This window comes from Strongylocentrotus purpuratus, unplaced genomic scaffold (assembly GCF_000002235.5).
Source record: "Strongylocentrotus purpuratus isolate Spur 01 unplaced genomic scaffold, Spur_5.0 spur5_scaffold_5, whole genome shotgun sequence".
NCBI classification, from domain to species: domain Eukaryota; kingdom Metazoa; phylum Echinodermata; class Echinoidea; order Camarodonta; family Strongylocentrotidae; genus Strongylocentrotus; species Strongylocentrotus purpuratus.
Window position 1 is genome coordinate 38,883,598 of NW_022145611.1, and position 18,059 is coordinate 38,901,656.

The 18,059-nt window shown below is 36.6% G+C and overlaps 1 protein-coding gene across 1 annotated transcript; it reads right to left on the reverse strand.

Annotated features, from left to right (window-relative positions):
- Positions 1-6,235: 6,235 nt before the first annotated feature.
- LOC115929489 lies at positions 6,236-7,792 on the reverse strand. The gene is made up of 2 exons (XM_030998494.1): positions 7,657-7,792; positions 6,236-6,889 (listed from the first exon to the last, which is right to left on the reverse strand). The coding sequence occupies exons 1-2, from the start codon at positions 7,784-7,786 to the stop codon at positions 6,660-6,662; spliced, it is 360 nt and encodes a 119-aa protein (XP_030854354.1). The 5' UTR covers positions 7,787-7,792; the 3' UTR covers positions 6,236-6,659.
- Between the last annotated feature and the right edge of the window lie 10,267 nt (positions 7,793-18,059).

The window sequence follows — 18,059 nt, forward strand, 5'->3', positions numbered from 1 at the left end:
TTATTTACCTCTTTTTTTTTGTTATTATACCCGTTACTTCATTTTATACAGAGCATGTAGAAATCCAATGGGACTGGGTTTTTTATTTGTATAGTTTCAACTAGTATCCCAGGAGAAACCGATATACTGATTAAAGAAGTTTCTGAAGTAAGGTCTCTGTCAAACAATGATTAAGAATCTTGCAAGTAACAATCTATATGCATAGCTTGCACTTATTTATTGAAGTGCTATGTTACTTCTTGGCATCGCCAAATGTATCTAAAGTAGAGGTTCATTGATTTTAGATGTTTATTTAATTTGTATGATTGCATAAGGGAAGGTAAGATCAAACAAGTTTATACAAATTCCTCATTTGGAAACATTCAAAGTAACGATTATTATCAATTAAAAAGTTAAATACTGCGCCACTCTCATATTTGAAGAGCTCTCAGAACACTGCTGAGATTTTGGACGTCGCACAAGAGACCGAATTAGCTTAAGCAAACGATTTTACAATGCACTCAGTGCACTTTAGTGCCGTTTCTTTGTCTCTTAATTCCTTTACTTCACCAGCGTCATTGTAACTGTTTGATCTGTTGCCTCACTTTAAATTTGGGACATGGTTCAATTTTAATGGAAAATGCATCCTTATTCAAAAAATAAAAAAAATCAGATGTGGCTTTACTATGGCTTGCATAAGAAAGATGACTTTGTACATTCAGCTACATACACCAACACATGTGCAACATTTTAATCAGGAACGAACAATACTTATTCCATCAAACCAGGGGCTTTTTTTAATTTGAAGGTGGTCTGATTTCATTGTTTTTTTGATCAATGATTTATCCTTGCCCTTTATAAATTGTCTAAGTACAGCATTATAATCATCCCAATCAGCATCACTTCCCATTTAAAATGGTGTAAAATAAGTTCATGTTTAAAATGAATCAAACTCTTATAGTTGAGGAACAATTGCACTGAAAATATGTTTATTAGTTAAAGGATGTATGCATACGCAGGGTTGGTCCCTGATGTGACGCCTTCAAAACATCGCTAAGTTTTCTGACAAAGCGCTCGTATATTACAGAACCTCAGTGTTTTTATTTTTGTTATTTTGGATTGTCCAATGCACAGTTGACAATTGTCATCTTCAGGCTTCCTGGTTTTTTAGTGATAAATTATCAGCCATACTGATAATTTTCAATGAATGTCTACTTTAAAAGTATGTGAAAGAAAGGAGACAATAAGACAAGAACAAAATGAAAAAGTTCGCTATGGCTGTCGTACTTGGGTACAAAGGTGAAAACATGAAGAAACATCATGGAAGGGGCATGCCAACGAGGGAATAGAAGCAGCACTTACACTTGAAGAAGAAGAAGAATACATTTAAAAAATGGAAAGTAAAAAAAACAGAAATGAATGAAATACGCATTGACTGAGATAATATGGAAAGTAGTAGAGAGTGAGAGATTGAGTGTGTGGTCTGCGTGAGGGAGAGAAATGAAGTAGAAAAAATATGTTTGTTGAATTTTGTTTTTTCTCTTTAAAGATAGAGAAATGTTTGGCTTTTCCCATCTTAAAACAGAAAGAAAGCCCTACACTTACGTGAATAATCCAGACTGATAAAGAAGCATTTTATATTTGTTGGAATAATATGCCATACCTACATGTAACACTATCTGGTAAACACTTTGTTGATTAGTTGAGTTTAATCACAACTTACTTGCATGTCAGTTATATATCCCTTCACCTTTCTATCAGGCTGTATATGTTATAACAGGTGTTCTAATCTGTCATTCCTCTCCTCTCTCCATTCCTCTTTCTCTCCTAATCTCATGCTTGATAATCTGTCTCACAAATTGAAATTTTATTTTTCTGTCTTGCTATCTAATGAATCAATCCCCTCCCACCTGATGTTATCAACTTAACACCATTGCTGATATTGTGAGATGTTTTATCACCGGTGTTCTCGTCTTGCTGTTACTAGCATACTGACATCGGGGGCATGTCATTTGTTTGTTGTTAGGGGGGTGTCATTTCTCCCCCCCCCCCCCCCCCCTCCCCATCACCAGAATTCTGTTGAAAATTCTCCCAAAAAATCATATTGTCATGGAAACTGCATTGTTCCCAATTTCCCGACCTTTTGCCAGTTATGTACAGCGCGTCTTCTTTGCTGTATTCAGTATTGAGTTGTGTGCTGCAAGGTGTTGCTGTTGCTGCTGTGGTGTGTACGTGTGTGTGTTTATTGCCAATCAAACATTTGCATGGTACATGTATGCTTGTATTTTTTTTATTTTTCAAACTGAACACTACAATAGCTTCAGCTGTAAACCAAAGAGGTAATTTACCTCATCAGTAGTGTAAAGATCAATGTACAGCATAAGATGTATGTATATGTATACTTGTACCTTATTTTATTTTATTAAAGGCATTCTTGACAGTCAGGGAGCATGTATGTACTTTACAAAGAAACGTAAAGAATGGCTTTGATTATCATGTAGACATACTGCTTCCTTTTGTCTTACTGCACTCAGTAAAGTTAAATACAAGAATGAAGAGAACTCAACATTATTTTATTACGACTTTCTTTACATTCCTGCATTTTACTGTGATGTGTTGCATGACTTGATAAAGCAGAATGTCTTTGTTTAAAACTATTCTTTGGATTGGTAGCATTAATCATCTCTAACTATTAGTGATTAATTTTATATGCAAAGACCGGTCAGAGTGAGTTTGCCTTCATAAGGCAAAAAGTTTTTATTGAGAGATGTTTAATATGATATTAATGTATATTAGTTTACAGTTAAGTAATTTGACCAAATAGTTCCTAAGAAATGTCATTAATGTTTTGAGGCTTTATAGATTATTCTTTTTTGATAATGGTGATGATGTGCTTGCTCTTGCACTATCGTGTCGTAATAGATCTTTGATGTAATGCATTCAAGTTCATGTTTCCTCTTGTCATGATGAAACTTTTTTTCTCACCTTGCTAAGTCAGATATACCTTTGACAAGCTTCTTGGGGTGTCAGGAGCAATTTACTTGAAAAAGAATACATGAAATGGGAATGCATAACAAACCGAGCCTATTATGGTGATATGCATACACACTATTTATTCATCAAGTTTCTTGAATGCAGAAGCAGAAGTCGGTGCGTATTCATATACATGAAATGCATTTCCGCTCAATATTTGCAAACATGTGTACTTCACTTAAGCAGCGAGACTCTTATTTATTATGTGTTTTTTTCTTGAACTATATCATATAATATACCATTAAGAATGCTAGAGATAAGAAACAACTAATAGAAAATATCCAAGTATCCTTTGTTTGAAGAAGAAAAAAAGTTTTTTAAAGAAATGCCTGATCAGGATGAAAATAACAGAGCAGAATGTTGAGAATACTTGGATTTAGATACAATTGATTGTTTAGGGGAAAAGATAGAGAATAGAACATTAAAATCTGGCTTATTTAGGAGCTGTTCTTGTATTTACAAATGATAGAATACAAAATTCTGAAAAGGTTTAACACAAGGTGTATGGAGTATAGATGTATAATTTAAAAGTTGATTTCATAAATGTTAAAGATTGTATGCTAATATTTCGGACGCTCAAGAGACAATATTGTATGTTAGCCTCTTTCCCTGTATTTTTTATACATTTTTCTATAACAATATAAACTGAGATACGGTAAGTGAAAAGGGTAAAGAGCAGTGTGTATTTCGTGTTTGTAATTTGAGGACTTTCATCTGCTCATAGACATCAGTCAAAACTTGAGTCATATCTTTTGCTGGTACAGATGGATAGAGGTTTAATAGTGCTTTCATGATTTTATCTGAGATTGTTTTTATTTTCAAACTGAAGGGGCTATTTTAGAAGTGTCTTGAAGTACTTCACATAATTGCTAAATTGACCATAGCAGTGACTGTCTGCATATTAAACAATATTTGTATTTTTTGTATGATAGTTAACAGATGTCTAGAAACTATTTGTGATGCCCTCATTGTTGTTTATGTAAGTAAATCGTTTGAAATGCACATGGTATATTTGGACATATGAGCTGGTAATTAAGAAATGACAATACCATGCATTATATATTCAACATTCATTTTTTCCCCTTTTAAATTTTTCGGAAACTTTTGAATTCAGACAGCCATATATAATATGATTTGTTTGTGCATTTATATACAAAATTAACCTACATAGGTTTAAATTTATCGTACGAATGTCTATCTGATTCAATTACTTGTTATTGTTGTTAAGTATTCTGTTGATTTTAATCATATATTTGTGATTGTGTAGCTCAACTCTACTTTTTCTGCAGTCTAAAATATTGCCAAAATGTGTAAAGTTTTTGAGGGACTGTCTGCTTTTGACCCTATTTGTAATCTTGTAATATTAAGACTACTGTATGTGAAACCAATAGTGACTTTTACACATTCAACAGCCAGTTAGGGTTTTTATTGGTAAGTTCTGGTCTGATTTTTTAATATAGATATGGGTATTTTCTGTTTCACTGCAACTGGGGACAATCATATTGATGGCTTTATTTAGATGCTTTATGTTTTGTAGACATAAAACTATTACTATTTCTTGTTTAGATATTATCAACCAGCGCAATGTCTGTTCAAGGTGTGAAGACAGTCATGCTGAAGAAAGATACCATATATAATGTGCATATTGCCCTCTAGTGCAAGTTAGACTAGTCTTAAGTTGTTAGCTTTTCCTGTTTAGATTTATTTATTCTTTGTAACTGTGGAGGTAGAGAGGTGATAACTGGTGGTGTGAATTATTTGTTGGAACTTTTGTATAGAAAATTGAGAGTTACTCGTTTATGATCAGTGTCCAGTGGAGTGTTTCACAAAGACTAAGATCGACTTAAGTTGGACTTGAACTGTAGTAAGATGTTAGTTCCTCTAACCATTCCTGGCATTGGTCTCTCAAGGGACATACAAATCGTGGCCTGCCATAGTTCAAGTCCAACTCAAGTTGATCTTAGCCTTTGTGAAACACCCCCAGGAAGCATATATGATTTAAAGGCAACATAAATAATGTACATGTGTGTTTGTGTAGTAACATTTTAAACCACAACAGTTTGACTGTTTGAATTATGTGTAAGCTCCAGAGACTGAACAAATTGTCTGATTTATATAACGATACGTGATGAATGTCCACATGCAACAACTGCAACGTTACTTTTCAGAAAATAGAGTAGAAAGTGAAGTTGTAGGTGATAATTAATTAATTATCCCACCTAGATTTTAAGCCCCTCTATTATTGAAACTCATGTTAAATCTGCACAAGATAGATTTCAAGTAGGTTGATTATAAATACGAACCAGAGCTTAGTCTTTATCTTCTGGTGATACCATTCCTCTTGGCCTTTATGCATATATTTTCATTGGCCTATTTTCCTTTATTATATTTATATGAATATAGTTTATACATGTACAAGGATTTTGACTGCTGAGAGCCAGAAGGACATTAATGCATACCATAAAGATTGCGCCCTTCTGACTCTCAACAGATGAATTGTTATGTCCATTTCCATAACTACAGAAAACATGTTTTCATGTAATTTTCATGTGTTTATGTATGCTACCTTATTAAATCATTAGCATGTATGACGAGCCATTATTATTGCAGTTCAGGTGATAGAGATCTCTGTACATATAGGAAATATACCAGTTATATGTAGAACAGTATCAACATATATACATGGTCTGTTCAGGGCCAGAAGGGCATTTACTGTGTGTTAAAGTATATGTGTGAACACCCTTCTGGCTCCACAGACAACATGTAAGTATTTTATGTACTTGTGTCCCGTTTGTTTCATGACCTACTCGTTTTGAAAAGATAAAAACTTGTACAGTATCTTTTGTGTATTTTATTATGAAGAAAACAATAAATAACGAATATGGCAGGTGACCAAGCAATAAATGAGTACTGGGTCTTTTAATTTCTTCTCGTTATTATTTACTGTGACAGGAGACATGCCAGATAGAGAGACTGTTATGAGTATATCAACAGGAGTAAATTTGATGTTCTGAAAATCAAGTGAAAGGAGGATGTAAAATAAGAAAATAGGTCACTGATTGATATGATGAAGTTCACAATCTATGCATATTTGGTTGCAGGCTTAAGCAGCTATTTATATTTAATGTAACACAAACATTGCTAAACAGAAATAACTTTTCGAATACGAAATCCTACAAAACAAACAAGTTTGGGCTCTCCTTTCGTTCATTTACATTATAACTGATCTGCATTAGCCCTGGAAACCTTTGATATATAAACAATAAACTATCAATAAAGGAAATGTAACATTTTGAAACAAAGTATACTACAGGCCAGTCAAATTATTAGGGTTGATATCACTGGTTAGTAAAGTTCAAACGAAGTTTCAATCCCGTGGTTGTCACTTATTCCAGTTTTCTACAAAAAGTTAAATAGTTAAGCTACCAGTACTGAAAATATCTTTATGTTAAATCTTTCTCATCCCCGCCCCTCCACACATAAATAACAAAGAATAGAGGAAATAAACAAACGTCCCTGGTTCTGATTTTTACTCATTTTTGATGTTGGTATTTTCAGTGCATCTAGATTCAAAAGATGTGACCATGATGAAGTTTAAGTTCGGCTGCATTTTTTCCCTGAAAATCCGCCAAATTATAATTATACGTCTATTTTGACGTATCCGCGCTCAAAGCCGTCTGCTGCTGTGACGCCGACCCGTCGTATGTTGTCGCCGGAGTCGTGCCTTGGTCGAGCGGTGTCTTGACCCCCTTGCCTCCCTCCTCTTCACCCCCTACTGTAGCCCATATGATACACTTGAAGGGTAGCCCTATGAGGAAGAGCACGACGTCTAGGATACCCTCGATGCAAGGCGCACAGCATGGACAACATATCTTAACTGGAGGTAAGTGAGAGATAGAGACAATAAATCAAAAGAATATAGGCAGAAAATTGAGGATCGACAAAGAATATCTACTCTTCATTCAAAAGCACCAAAAGTGTTCTCTTTAAGAAATTGTTCAAGTTCAAGTTCAAGTTCAATTTTATTTCAATTCAAATCCATAAAAAACATATAAGATACAGATTATATACAATATAGAAAACACAAGAACACACACAAAATGGAAACATGTCTACAAATATATCGGAATTATACAAAGTTAATCAGCAATAGAAATTAATTGGGAAAACTGCAAATAAAACCATAAGGTTCTGTCGAGGCAGTCCCTGTTTTTAAAAGATACATATACAAGTTCCAACAATTGGCTATAAAAAATATAACAATAACAAAAACAGTGTACAAAGCATAGAAGACGTATTAACATGCAAATATTATTATAGATTTAAAAACAGATGAAGTATTTTTTTATTTTAGATTTAAAAGAGTTTAAGACAGCAGTATCACGGACATCTCCGGGGAGAGTATTCCATATTTTCGGGCCAGTGTCCAGTTGGCCCCCCCCCTTCCCCCCTGCGCTTAAGGGGGGGGGGGGTCAAATTTTTTAATTTTCGAGGACCAAAAAAAAAAAAATGTGCTCACAACTTAGTTGGGCCCCCTCCCCTAAGAAATCCTGGATCCACGCCTTCATCTGTTCATGGATAATGTAAAACATTTTGGTATAGACATGGTCTGATAGCATGATTAGCTCAGTGGTATATACTTACATGGGCAGCACAGGATACCGAGTATAATTCCTACGAGACTAACTACGAGCAGAACAGGAAGACAGATGATCACAAGAATGACCTTGAATATGACCACTATAATCTCTCCACAGGTCTGGGGGCACGACATCTTTCCACTCTTTAGGATGAAATACAAACAAACTTAGTTAAATTTCTATGCGAATAAAATTTAAATGAATTTATTATTCTGTAAATGGTATATAGGCCGCTGCACGACAATAATTAGACTTGCTTCCTATATGAAACGAATCAACAAATTAAGAGAGATGTCCACACTTTGGACGATTGTTTTCAACATAAATAATTCGCCATTAACTTTCTTGCTCATCACTATTCAATCTCCATTCTCCTATTTACAATTATTGTGACTTTATTGAGTTAGTTTTTACAAAACGTATGGCATATATTATTTTCATTTTTCTAGGGAATACGGATCACTGTTTATGTCAAATTGAGTCAAACATCACTGTACCTAAAATTCGTATAGTACCGAAGTAATAATAATGATAACATATAGGATTTACTGATAAAGCGCCAAATCCACCTCAAAATTAAATGCTCAAGGCGCACTAGTGCAAAAATACAATATAACTAAAAAAGAAGACAATTCAGATCAACTAAAAGCAGACTGAAAAAGATAAGTTTTAAGGTTGCTTTTGAAAGATTCTAATGTAGGAATATCTCTGATCCCTCGAGGTAAACAATTCCAGAGTGATAGCCCAGCATGAGTGAAATCTCTCTCCCTCCATTTTGTATTAAGTTTTGGAAGAACAAGCAATCCAGGTTTTTTGAGAACTTAAAGATCTGGCAAGTAATTATAGTGATTAATCAAAGAAAATGTGGAGCAGAGCCATGAACACAATGAAACATAAGCAAAAGAACTTTGAAAACAATACGTTCTTTCATGGGTAACCAGGGAGATGAGAGTTTCATCTCCCTGGGCCTGGGGTAACCAATGGAGTTCCTTGAGAATCGGTGTGATGTGACTGTGTCTGTTGGAGAGGGTAACAATTATTAATGCGAGCAGCGGCATTCTGCAATTTGTGTAATTTGGCAAGCTGAAGTTCTGGCATTGAACCCCGCATTAAACATATTTTCAAAAGTAAACATCTAAATTAACGATCTGAAACGAACAATTATTAACCATTTTAGCACTCATAATGTCTGAATAGATTTATCTTACCTCGGTTATCTTATTGGGCCGAGTGTACTGCTCCAAAAGGCCTTCAGCAGGGGAATCGGATCCGCTGAAAAATTACTTTATTTGGAAAAACAATGCAGCTTACATCGTCGTTTACACGACTTGAGATCAAAGAAAAAACAAAATTGGTTATTTGCGAAGTAGTATCACCTTGCATATGATTTTGATTTATGCGGGCTTGATTAAACGTATATACACGCTATAGTTTGCATTATTTTCTCTTCCACTCCATCTGTCCTTCTCCATACGTTCCCACTCCCTCGCTCACCCCCCCCCCCCCTCTCTCTCTCTCTGTCTGTCTCTTTCTTTCTTTCTTTCTCTCTCTCAATCTCAATCTAAATATCAACCTCTCCCTCTCTCTCTCCCCCTCTCTCTCTCTCTCTCTCTCCCTCTCTCTCTCTCTCTCTCTCTCTCTCTCTCTCTCTCTCTCTCTCTCAATTTCAACCAAACCAAAATATGCAGTTATTTCCACAAAAGGAAGGCAGTAAGGATGAACAATGACGGCGCGAGGCAAATTAATTTTCTCCTTTAATTTTTGTATAATTATGTGCATATATAATAGTTATATCTACCAATTTATTTATCTCTCTCTACCTTTACATTCCCTTCCAAATTCAACTACCCGCGTTTGATAATTTTCTGCCATGTTCTACACACACTGTATAGGTAGGTACCTTATAGATAAAATGAAAGCATTTCCAATTTCTTATCTCTCCAAATATGAACATTAACTTTGTAAAGACTATGCTTATGATTAATGTTACGTATATAGAGCAACATTCATGTTTAAACAGCATAAGAGCACCATGCACAATGACGACAGTAAATTAGGAAACTGGATTGTATACATATCAAAATTAGCTGCGACTGACATTACCTCATATAAATTTCACACTAAATGTCTTATCAACATTAATGTAAAGACTCTAATTCAGTGGCGGATCCAGGGGGGGTGGCCGAAACGGCCGCCCCCCCCCCCCCCCCTATTGGCGGCGCAAAAAAAAAAGGGGGGAAAAGGGAAAAAGGAAAAAAGAGGAAGAAAAGAAGGGAAAAAAGAAAGGAGGAGAGAGAAAAAAGGAGTAGAAAGAAGAAAGGAGAAGAGAAAAGTAAAAAGGGGAGAAAAGAAAGAGAGAGAGAGAGAAAAAAAAAGAGAAAGGAAAAGAGAAGCCGGGTGAGAAAGTAAGAAAGACAAGGAAATGGCACAAAGTGACAGAAACAACGAGTAGGGGAAAACTGGGGGGGGGGGGGTATGCGCGTGTGTCCGTATTGTAATTTTAGGTTGTGCAAAACTGAGTCTGAATTCAGCTTATTTTCAATAGTTCTAAGCATACTAGCTTGTTTATGAGCCGTAGTACCTGAAAAGAGTTGTGTAAAAACACTTCTGAAAAGGCTGCGCCCAGCCCCTCCAAAGGGCGGCAGAATGGTAATCAGGAAATGTTGGGTGTCATTTCCAAAGGCATGGGGCCGTTATTGAAGAGGGGGCCGGCCATATATGTAAATGGCATTGACGGTAACGGTGGATAAGGGAATAACGAGGAAGGGAGTGCACATGACTGTGAACTGCAAGCGTATATTGGGGATGATCATCCTATCATTTTAGTTTGTGCAATCCGGGTCGAAATCCAGCATAATATATTTATTTTAAAAAGGTTCATGTAAAAGCACTCATGATGAAGCCCGCGCCCGGCCCCTACAAAGAGGAGCAGAATTGTAATCGGGAGATCGGAGGTCATTCCCGAAGGCTTGGGAGACGTTATTGGAGTTGGGGGGGGGGGGTATTGAACAGAGGGGGCAGGCCACATAAAATCCCGAGCTGCGTTGCAAAAAGGGGGGGGGTGGGGTGCGACACCCCCACCTGTCAGGATATTGTCGGTAAAATTGTGCAGCTGTCGGGAAAAATAAGAGAGGGGAGGGGAAAAAAGAAAGGGGAAAGGGAAAGAAAAGAAAACAAGAAAAACAAAAGGTGAAAAGGGGAAAAAAGAAGAAAAGAGATAAAAAGGAAACAAAAGAAACGGAGGATGAAAGAGAGAGAGATGTAGGTAAGGGCCTGAGGGAAGAGGGGTGGGAGTAAGAGAGAGAGGGGGGATGTTGGGTGGAGTCGCCACGTCGAGGGAGCAAGAAAGATACGCATGGTAATTATGTTGCTGTGTCGGGTCCGCAGTGTCGATAGTTTTTGCTCGATCGTCGTGTACTATATCAATGCAGAAGTTTGAAGTCGGTGAGATGTATATAATGTCGGTCGGCCGGTATTTTTTCCCCTACGAACTGTGACTTTTTATGGGACAGAGAAACATTTTTGAAAATTCAGACAATGATTATTAAGAGTCGGTACAACGAATCGTCTTCTTTCTCTAATAATTAAATGAAACGTCAAAGCTTCCGCGCTTCGCGCGGGAGAGGGAACTCAGTACAGAGAAGGACTTAGAGTCAAAATGTACAACGAATCGTCTTCTCTCTCTTATAATTTATTGAAACGTCAAAGTTTCCTGGGGGTACCTGAATTCAGACAAGGATTAAAAGGAATAATTTCTAATGAAACGCCAAAACTACCTTGCTTCGCGCGGGAGGGGGAAACTAAATTCAGACATGCATGGACACGGTACAACGAATCGCCTTCTCCTCTAATAATTTAAATAAACCTGAAAGCTTCTGCGCTTCGCGCGGGATGGGCGAAAATGAATTCAAACAAGGGTTAAGAGTAAAAGTTAAGGGTAACGTAAAGGTTCCGCGCGAAGCGCGGGAGGGTCAAAAACTGAATTCAGAAAGGGATTTAGAGTAGAGAACGGTACAACGAATCGTCTTCTTCTCTTATAATTTAATGAAAAGTCAAAGTTACTGCGCTTTGCGCGGGAGGGGGGAATCTAAATTCAGACAACGACACGGTACAACGAATTTTCTTCTTTCTCTTCAAGGATTTAGAGTAGAGAACGGTACAACGAATCGTCTTCATTCTCTAATAATTTAACGAAACGTCAAAGCTTCCGCGCTTCGCGTGGGAGAGGGGGAAACGAAACCAGACAAGGATTAAGAGTCGAAAACAGTACAACGAGTCGTCATCTTTCTCTTGTTTGTTTTATTTCCGAAAATCATCATAAAAAACAATAACACAATATAACAAAATCAAAGACATATAACATTGATAGAATGATAAAACGGTTGGATAGTCCATTTCAGAGCCATTAACCTAATGGCTCTGTTCTTCCATGGAGTCCAATATATATATAATGATACTATAATTAGTAATGATATAACAAAATAGTAAGTCGTAATTAAAAATATTTTTAAAAAAACAAAAAACTTTGTACTTGTACTTAACTTAACTAAATCAAATCAAATTAAATTAAACAAAAAACCGTACAAAAAGCATTAAAATCTATTCAAATATCCCCTACCATCCCTAATGTAACAAAATACGACCCCACCCTTATCACCCACCCTGCTAACAATTAACTTAACTAGTTTTAAAATACTCTACACATTATCTAATTTAGTCTGTTATTAAATTGATTATGTTTATGGCTAAAGCCAATGGGATTGCGAAATTTAAATATCAAAATAATTGAAGTATTTTTGAACATGTTTATTAAACAAATTTAGTGTGCCTAACTGACGGAGCTTAATAGGTAGTTCATTGTATAACAAGGATCCACGATATAAGAATGTACGTTTACACTGATTGGTTCTTGGTTTCGGAAGCATTAAATTGTCATTATATCTTAGCCCGTAACAATTTTCGTTAAATACAAATTTATCAGTCATATATTTAGGTGCTAGCTCATGAAATGTTTTAAACAGTAACGAACCCATATGTCTCCGACGTCGCGATTTTAGGGTTTCCCAATCCAAGGTATCGTGAATCTGCTGAATAGATACATGTTCACCAGGTTTAACCTGAAGAATAATTCTTCCTGCCCGATTCTGAAGTTTCTGAAGTTGATCAAAATGATTATTATTTGCAGTTTGCGGTACCAAACTAATGATGTAATGAAACGTCAAAACTTCCGCGCTTCGCGCGGGAGGGGCGAAACATGAACTAAGAATCGGAACGGTACAATGAATCGTCTTCTTTCTCTAATAATTTAATGAAATGTCAAAGCTTCCGCGCTTCGCGCGGTAGGGAAACTCGCGCGGAAGGGGCGAAACATGAACTAAGAGTCGGAACGGTACAATGAATCGTCTTCTTTCTCTAATAATTTAATGAAATGTCAAAGCTTCCGCGCTTTGCGCGGTAGGGAAACTCGCGCGGGAGGGGCGAAACATGAACTAAGAGTCGGAACGGTACAATGAATCGTCTTCTTTCTCTAATAATTTAATGAAATGTCAAAGCTTCCGCGCTTTGCGCGGTAGGGAAACTCGCGCGGAAGGGGCGAAACATGAACTAAGAGTCGGAACGGTACAATGAATCGTCTTCTTTCTCTAATAATTTAATGAAATGTCAAAGCTTCCGCGCTTCGCTCGGTAGGGAAACTCGCGCGGGAGGGGCGAAACATGAACTAAGAGTCGGAACGGTACAATGAATCGTCTTCTTTCTCTAATAATTTAATGAAATGTCAAAGCTTCCGCGCTTCGCGCGGTAGGGAAACGCACGGGGGGGGAGAAACTGAATTCAGACAAGGATTAAGAGTAATAATATAATGAAACGTCAAAACTTCCGCGCTTTGCGCGTGAGGGGGGGGGGGATCTCGATTCAGACAAGGACACGGTACAAAGAATCGTCTTCTTTCTCTAATAATTCAATGAAACGTCAAAGCTTCCGCGCTTCGCGTGGGAGAGGGGGGAAACGAAACCAGACAAGGATTAAGAGTCGAAAACAGTACAACGAGTCGTCATCTTTCTCTAATGATGTAATGAAACGTCAAAACGTCCGTGCTTCGCGCGGGAGGGGCGAAACATGAACTAAGAGTCAGAACGGTACAATGAATCGTCTTCTTTCTCTAATAATTTAATGAAATGTCAAAGCTTCCGCGCTTCGCGCGGTAGGGAAAAGCAAAAAGCATTAAATTAAAAAAGGCGGATGTTGATATCAGACAAGATAAATGACGTGAGCCTGCACCCTTTCTAAAATTGTGCCCACTTGTAGGTACCGGTAAGGTGCTATGACCTTGTCAGTATTGGTGTGTTAAGTTGAAATATTGGTCTGTGCGATTTTAAAATTTTCGGCCCCCCCTATTGGAAAATCCTGGATCCGCGCCTGTAATTCATCTATTGAATGCGGACATTCATTGTTATTTTTTTATAAATATAAGCATAACGTATGTCTCCAGCGAGGCACCTGTAACAATAGGAGCATCGTAATGATATCGTTACATGCATAATAATAATAATAATAATAATAATAATATTTTGCTTTCATATAGCGCTTAATACAAACATACTATTACCTCAATAATGCATCAATAATTATTCGTGATCTTTGTTACAAAAAATGCTCAATATATTGGATGTATAAGCATGCAGTGTAAACGATATCATCATCAATAACGGTCTCTGATTTCTAAAACTAGATAAAAACTAACAATACAAACATAATCCCTTACACAACCATATCAAACGATGAAAATTACAGACTGAAAAACAAAATATAGATTGACCTATAAGACATTCCCATGAAATAAAACAATATTGTATGCCGAACTATGTTGTATAATGTTCATGCTGATTTGGAAATAATGTATCGGTCACATACTATAGCTATGTACATCTAATCATTGTGTGTTATACCGTTATGAACATTGTTAATTCCTTTATTACAATATTAAGATGTCGGCATAATTATTGTACCCAAGTGTATGTCTGCAATGACGACACAATGGTAATGATTAATTCAAAGCCCAGGTGTCATTTTCGAACACGATCGCAAAGACCTTCGAGAAGAAAAAAACCCCACCCTATTGCAATGTTGTTAGCCTTAACTTATTGCGCATCACCTTTCGATACGTGCAAACATTATGACCCGAAAATGATTTCTATGGGGTATATACAGTAGGGTATTGATATTGCCCGTGATTTTATTTTTCAAAAGTGTTTAGCGATCTTGTTTTGGATGAATAAAATGCTTTTTTGTTTTGTTTAATCCTTGGTAACACGGTTTGCTCCTTTCGATCCTTTACTATTAAAATTAATACACTAAAATGGAGAACTTCGAACATGAAATCAAGTTGGAATATCACCTCTATGTTGTTTTTTTTTTTAATTTTTGTTATTTACTCATGATCCGTACTTTCATACATTTCCACCAATGTTGATTGTAGTAGACCGGTTGGCCTCGCTTTGATCGCATAGCTTCGGACTAACTTTTTAACATCTAATTCTGTCGGCGATCCCGGCGGCGATCCTAAACTCAAAGAGCTCGTCTCCGATGTCGTAGTCGATGTCGTCTGTTTCATCAGGTCTTCAGCATTCAGGAGCTCATGATGACCAATTTCCGATGTCGTAGTCGATGTCGTCTGTTTCATCAGTTCGTCAGCATTCAGGAGCTCATGATGACCAATTTCCGATGTCGCAGCCGATGTCGTCTGTTTCATAAGTTCGTCAGCATTCAGGAGCTCATGATGACCAATTTCGATAGAGCTCGTCTCCGATGGCGTAGCCGATGTCGTCTGTTTCATCAGGTCTCCGGAATTCAGGAGCCCATAATGACCAATTTTAATATTGAGTATTGGTTGTGTGTCCTCAGGCTCCGTTGGCTTAAAGGCCTGAGGTATGATACTCTCGATCCACTCAATGCACGAGCGACAGTTTGGACAGCACATCCTGGTGGAATTAAAATAGAATGATTTATGAGATTCAACATCAATCCATGGAGATCAATAAAAACAAACTTCAGACAACATGAGTTAATTCACGTTATAAGATTAGTCATAACATATCAGCCTTTAAATTAAAATATAAACTCAATCGCAGTAAGATGAAACAGGGATTTCGTGAGAGAGTGAATAAGGTGAAGAAAGGATGGAGAGAGGGTATTGAGAAAAATAAAAACGGGGAAAGGATTTTAAAAGAAGGCGAGAGAAAAAACAGTTGGAAAGAGAGAGAGAGAGAGAGAGAGGGGAGAGAGAGAGAGAGAGAGAGAGAGAGAGAGAGAGAGAGAGAGGGGTGGGAGGGGAAGAGGACAGATTGATCGAGGGAATAATTAATATAATGAATAATTCTGTTATTATCTTACCTTTTTTTATGATAGATATACAAATGAACAAAGTTAGTGATCCGGCTAATCAGGAAGTACTTATTCAAATAAACCTGGTGATGACAATGTCCATTTACAAAAGGGAGTATTACCATCGAAAGCAAATTTATCACTTTTGAATTGTGTTGAATTTTGTGTTTTCCACTCTCGTGCATGAAGTCCAGCGAAATTGATACATTCATCCAGACCTGTGATAAAATGTACTAGAAATGCCGAATACATCACAATACCTATATTATATCCATAGAAGTTTCTTTGTTATGTGAATAGTGTGTAAAGATTCAGAAACTAATACAAACAAAAGGAATGCCCTTATGGTAATTACGTAAGCGTTTAAGACTGTGACCATATGGCCATAATTATGGTAAGCCAACATTGACACCAATTTTGTTTTTCAAGAGTCTGTGCAGACTTTTGAGAAAGGCCTGTCCTATACTTGGTTTTATAAGATTTACAATGCAGTGTGACTTTTCAGTTCAGTTCAGTTCAGTTTATTCAATTCCATCTTTAAAAACATCTTTAAACATTTGTATTACCTTTACTATCAATATTGTTACAAATGTATATCTTAAGTTATCTTTATGTGAAGGTTACTCCTAAGTAAGATACTACTGAAATTTAGAAAATATATATCGAGAGACCTTTTGATATTGATGAATTTCACAAATGTACTGCTGCTTTGTGAATGCCCTTCTAATATTATTTACGTGTCCAGGCGCGTACGCAGGGGGGGGGGGGGGGGGTTAACCCCCCTCAAGTTTTTTTCCTTTTGCTCAAGGCGGGGGTTGTGTTAAGTAAAAAAAAAAAAAAAGAGCTTTTCCATCTTGTAGTAATAATAATAATTATAATAACACACACCATTTATTAGGCGTTTCTAAGCGCACCATTGTCTGACTAAAACTACCAACCAAAACTTATAATAAACTCACAAATTATAAATCTGTTCTTTATTCAATAAACCATGCATAGATAATAATAACAATTAAAAAAATGAGATCAAACATAAGATCAAACAAACAAGGAATAAGATGGTGTGCACCTCCTTTGACCGACTCACAACTGCAGAATATCATTCATGAATTAAAAAGGTGCGACTTCAACTTGGCTAGAGAATGAGTTTTATGAATATGCGCTGGTAATTTATTCCAAAGGATAGGGGCATTTACTGCAGAAGTAGAGTCAAATCAAAACAAAAAAGACGACAAAAAATCACAAGAAACACGAAAGAAGGGTCATATAATTATTGACCATGCTTGTCAAAACATGCAGTCCGTTCTTTCTGACTGTCACATTTCTTTCAAAATATCACTTGTGTATTCTCCGCATCAAGGAATTGTTGCATTGTCATCAAGATATCTGATAGTTAGATCATCTGATCTAACGTATACAGAAGTAGAATGAAAGGATACATTCACCAGTCGATCTTTAAAAAAGTGCTGTTGAGTTAATAAACTCTAAATATATATGAATGTTTCGGAATATCTGATATGATTGATCGAGAACTTCTCATGAAAAGATAGCCCGCCCTCTTTTGAGCAGACGTTTAGTTATGTTCCGTTCTTGACTACCTTTCCAAGGCACCCATTCTACTGACTAATGACTAGTACTTTGTGAATGCTCCGATTAGGATTTAATTGCCTTTTAAAGAAGCAGATCTTAAATTCGGCCATTTGAAAATTTCCTCAGTATCGATCTTGGGGTGCCTTTTTTTTATTTTAAAATTTCATAAGATGGTGAATGAAGATGCATTCATGGACTTATGGACTTGTGGATTCTAATGATTACAAAAAAATGTACTCAGCCATAAAGTGGTTGCAATGCAGAGCTAATGAGACTTTGGTTGATCTAATTTCGTCTACTAAGAGCACTTGCGGATTATTAGAAATTCAATTCATGTATTAATATAACATAAGCCTATCGCCTGGGTTGCAAAAGGGCGTTAGCTCGAATTTCAGGTCAAAAATGAAACATTAAGCAGAAGGGCGTTAACACTAA